The sequence below is a fragment of the Palaemon carinicauda genome, chromosome 30, assembly GCF_036898095.1.
Source record: "Palaemon carinicauda isolate YSFRI2023 chromosome 30, ASM3689809v2, whole genome shotgun sequence".
Classification (NCBI taxonomy): domain Eukaryota; kingdom Metazoa; phylum Arthropoda; class Malacostraca; order Decapoda; family Palaemonidae; genus Palaemon; species Palaemon carinicauda.
The window spans coordinates 72,823,796-72,828,795 of NC_090754.1; the positions used below are offsets into that span (position 1 = coordinate 72,823,796).

The following is a 5,000-nucleotide window of genomic DNA, read 5'->3' on the forward strand; positions in this document are numbered from 1 at the left end:
ATATATCATTCTAAATACAGTAACAGCGTCAAAACAGATATGTCCTATATAAACTATTAACGTCAAAAACAGATATGTCATATATAAACAATAAAAGGACTCGTGTTAGCCTGGTCAACATAAAAAACACTTGCTGCAACTTTGAACTTTTGAAGTTCTACTGATTCAACTACCCGATTAGAAAGATCATTCCACAACCCAGACTTGTTAATCTTTTCATCCAAAATAACCTTTTATCTTAACCTCTTTGTATCGAAATTTTTCATTTGACAAATTTCTTACCTCAGACAATACATCTCCATACCATAAACATCTTTGTTTCAGCTGCATTCTATGTACCTTACTTTACTGCCATAAAGGAGACTTGGTTCAACAGTCCCCTACATACATCACTACTTTGGCTTACTTAATTAAGTCTTCATTAATACACTAGTGTAACTTCTTTGCTTGCTTATTCAGATTTTCAAATCTTTTCTAGCTATATCACAACCTGCTACATTTACTCCCTTTAACATATACAAATCAACTGCATGCATTTCTTTTACTATCCAATACAACATTCTATACTCCAAATATTGGATGCTTTGATAGCGTTCAATTTCGAAATTTTTCAATAGTTTCTACAATTTCTCTATAAGAACACGAACAAAGAGTTCATCTGAAATGCGACGAAATTTTTATATACTCATTCTAATTTAGTAATCACAGCCCCATTTATAATTAACCCCCCCCCCTGTCTGTAAACAAATAAATAAATCAAATGTGTATTATAGGCATATATGCACTCTTATATATATATATATATATATATATATGTATATATATATGTATATATATATGTATATATATATATATATATATATATATATATATATATATGTATATATATATATACATACATACATACATATATATATATATATATATATATATATATATATATATATATATTATACATATATATATATACATACATACATACATATATATATATATATATATATATATATATATTATACATATATATATACATACATATATATGAATATATATATATATATATATATAATATATATATATATATATATATATTATACATATATATATATATATATATATACATACATATATATATGAATATATATATATATATATATATATATATATATATATATATATATATATATATATATATAGATATATATATATATAAAAATGTATATATATATATATATATATATATATATATATATAATGTATATATATATACATATATATATATATATATATATATATATATATATATATATATATATATATATATATATATATATATATATCACACTTCATTGCGTTATTCTATATAATAAAAAAAATCAAACCCCTAACATCTCTGTAGAATTTCAATTTACTTGCTTTCTAAATTGTTAAAAGAAAAAAAAAATGTTTCGCACAGTCGGTTTATTCGATGACTGGTGCTGCCTAAACAAGAGGAAGCATTTGGAGATTATGTAATCTCTTGACAAAAAGGAAAACGGAAGTACAAAAGATTGATTTTGCATATCAAATTGATGCAGGTAACAGATAAACACTAAGAAAGCACATAATGTCCATGCAAAAACGCCACTGCTGGAATCGATTTGTATAAAAACCTGAAATATATCGATGAAATGAACCGGCGGCATACGAAGGGAGAATATGTTATTCCTTCAATTCAATGGTTGACGTTACACAAACCGAGGTACAAATACACACGTCAGTCTATATACTAATTCTAAGGAAATCCGAATGTTCACATTCCCTTTACAAAAACGTATAAATATTTAAAACTCTCTAGCAAAGAGAGTAAAAATATATATAAATAATTTCATATCCATTCAAAATTGGCTATTTTACACATCAACTGGCATTTCTCTTCTAAATTTCAAGCCAGACAAACTCTTCCATATGACTAGCTTTCAATTTCCTTCACTCCGAACATTATTTTTTTAGCGTAGATCTAGAATCACCAGTCCTCGAAATATAAACATAGGTTCACTAGTAAAACTGTCTTCGGAATGTGGGAAAACTACGTTGGGTTTGAATAAATCGAAAAAAAAATTATCAGTTAAAAAGAAAAAAAAAAACAGTTAGGCCTATACATATGTTGACATTTTGTCACCATTTTCTATAAATAAAATTAATTCAATATGCCAAACCTTGAAATATTTCGATATGTGACGTATTTAATCATTTCAAATTAAAATCTATCCACATATTTGGTTGTCTCAAACACTATCATATGAAACAACCAAATCTAAAAAATATATATCCAATTCTGGATGGATGAAAAACAAAATATCGTCCCTTAGTAACCACAGGATTTTTGAAGAGTTCGACAATTTCATCGTAAAGACCAAGACCTTTATACCATCTGAAATTAATTACTCAAAGATGAAAACTTACCTTTCTCTTCTCTAATGACAACATTCAATTTCTGGGAAGTCATAGTAACCATGTGATCACACGTGCAATTAAAATTCACGTCAAATACATATAAAAAAATGCTATACTGTACTCACCATACAGTAGTCTTTATTAATCTGCTCTACGCTTTCCTCTTCTCCCTCATTTCGATCGGATTCCTAAATAATATAAATATTATTAGTGAAAAAGTCACAAAATGAAGGGGTAAATATCTAATTCAGTCTATCATGTAACATTGCATATAAGAAAACGAGTAACTTTAAGAGAAAACGGTAAATATATTTTGGGAGACTTAGGTAAAATACACTACGAGACTGGATTAGCTATACTGTTCATCTATTCCCGAATGAATCATATTAAATGGGATTAATGAATACGAGTAATGTGTCCTGGTGATATAAATGAAGGGGCCACTCATCACAGGTACTACTTGGGGGGAACCCCAAAGTTGTATTATGAATACAAAAAAATAAATATGTTGGATAGCAAATTAGGAAGACAATACAGAATGTTTTTCGATATGGGTCTCGATGGTTGGATTGCACAGAAAATCTTAAGCAACAATGGAAAACTAAACTAGAACTGGCCACCAGTTTGACGACGTATCTTAAAAATAGAAATAACTATTTTTTATCAAAAAGACAAAGTCAAACTTACGAAAAATGTGAATGAATTCCGTGGACTTATAATCATATAAATAATAAACAGGAATAGAATCAGTTATGAATTCAGTTTTTGTTTTGTACATAAAATAGTAAAAATAGTGATCATAATAAATTACCATTATGTTCCACTGAGTTCGCAAGTCATCGCACCACTGCTGGTAAGGTGCACCACACTGAGCTACTCTTGTTAAGAATTCACTCAGTTCTCTTGCCACAGTTGGGTTTCCCTCCACTTGCACACCACCCGATTGCAACCATTCCTGCAAAACAACAATTGTGATGGGTTTATAAAAGTAAACAACGGCTTCACAAATACAATTTTGAATTATTTTTAAAAGCAGCCATTTCTGAAAAGCAAATAGTCTTTTCAAAAGGAGCCACTTCTAAAATTTGGTAGATTTTGAGTACTCACAAAACAAAGTATTTTTCTTAGCAGGCATTTAACTGCTGTAATGGAGAAAAAACGTTTACCTAATGCACCATTGTTTCACTAATGCATTAAATTACTGACTATGTATGTCTACAAAGAGTCATAATTTATGCATTAAGCTATTATTTCGCATACTAAGGTTAAGTATTCCTATTTAAATGACTGGATGAAAGTAGTTTTATTTATGTCAGTAGTGACAGCATCTAGTACTTATCATTTACAAACTGGGAATCATAGTCGAATTGGTGCTGTATCTTATTAATTTTACAATTCAAGTACAAAATGTTGCTGTTGCCACAATCTGAATACATTATAGATGCAAGGTGCAAGAATTTTCATGGCGTAATTAAATTTTTTTTTCTGCAATAATACACTTCGAAAGCAAGAGTTTTGTATGTAATGTACCTAGAAAACAAATAAAGAAATTTTAAAGCTAACAAATCTAAACAGAATACTTGGGTCGACAAAGCAACAGACTTTTTATTTTTAAATTATAAAAACACATTTCTTTTGCCACCAAATAACAAATGCTTAATAAATCTTTATAGAATAATGAGTAAAATACACAAACTATTTTCATTACTTCTCTGCTAAAAGATTCTAGTACAGTAAAACCCAAGTTTACTAACAAAATAAATAATGCATTATCCACACATTTGCTACACACTACAGTTACTTACCTCAACACAGAGCAAAACTGCTCGATGAACCGCTGGAATGTCAACTACAATGTACACGGGTGAATCGAAGCGACGAAATCGTGTTGGGAGTGACTGAACTAGACCTCGACGATCCAAGCCCTCGAAAGTCGTCTCTGCCAACCTGCAGATTGCTGGGAAGTGCAGACAAAGGGATGTCATCACAAGGTCCAGCCCCTTGGTTCCTGGAGGGGCAATGGGTGACAGGGCAGGCGACCTAAGACGTGGAGAGGTGATGGAATGTGGCGAATAAGGTGACCCTGGAGACAAGAATGGAGAGTTGGGTCTCTGGGAAATAGGAGAGACGTGCGAGGAGGCTGGAGAGGCCAGATTTCGAGGAGATCCCAGGTCCCGGAGAGTGCAAGGGAGTAGAAGATGTGATGTTGTGGGGCTGAGCGTGAAGGGGACAGATGAGGAGTTGGAAAGTGGTGAGGTGATAAGTGGTTCGTAGGAGATAAATGTGGGCTTGGTGGAAGTGTCAGGTGAGCTGACAGCATCCCCGAGGGAAATTCGGAATGTGCAGTAGGAGAGCGGCCGATGGGGCTAGGCCTGGGCACCAAAAGGGTCGACATGCTCTCAAACGTCACACGGGGCACTGATCGGGAACGTTGTCTGAAAGGAGGGGGAGTCTGAATGTCTGGAGCATCCATGCGTTTCATATGAGGGTAGATTTTGCAATTGTCGCTGGAAGGCCATTATATCCTCTTCACATGATAACAGCTCATTTCTTGATTGAGAAAA

General features: G+C 31.8%; 1 protein-coding gene across 1 annotated transcript in view; it reads right to left on the reverse strand.

Annotated features, from left to right (window-relative positions):
- The window catches only part of LOC137623285 (uncharacterized), a 426,454-nt gene that overhangs the window by 188,177 nt on the left and 233,277 nt on the right, over positions 1–5,000 (reverse strand). Inside the window, 8 exon segments of the mRNA XM_068354064.1 lie at positions 2,562–2,624; positions 3,248–3,391; positions 4,242–4,328; positions 4,330–4,445; positions 4,448–4,607; positions 4,609–4,647; positions 4,649–4,912; positions 4,914–5,000. The exon segment at positions 4,914–5,000 is cut by the window's right edge and continues 195 nt beyond it. Of these exon segments, the coding sequence (XP_068210165.1) occupies positions 2,562–2,624; positions 3,248–3,391; positions 4,242–4,328; positions 4,330–4,445; positions 4,448–4,607; positions 4,609–4,647; positions 4,649–4,912; positions 4,914–5,000 (960 nt within the window).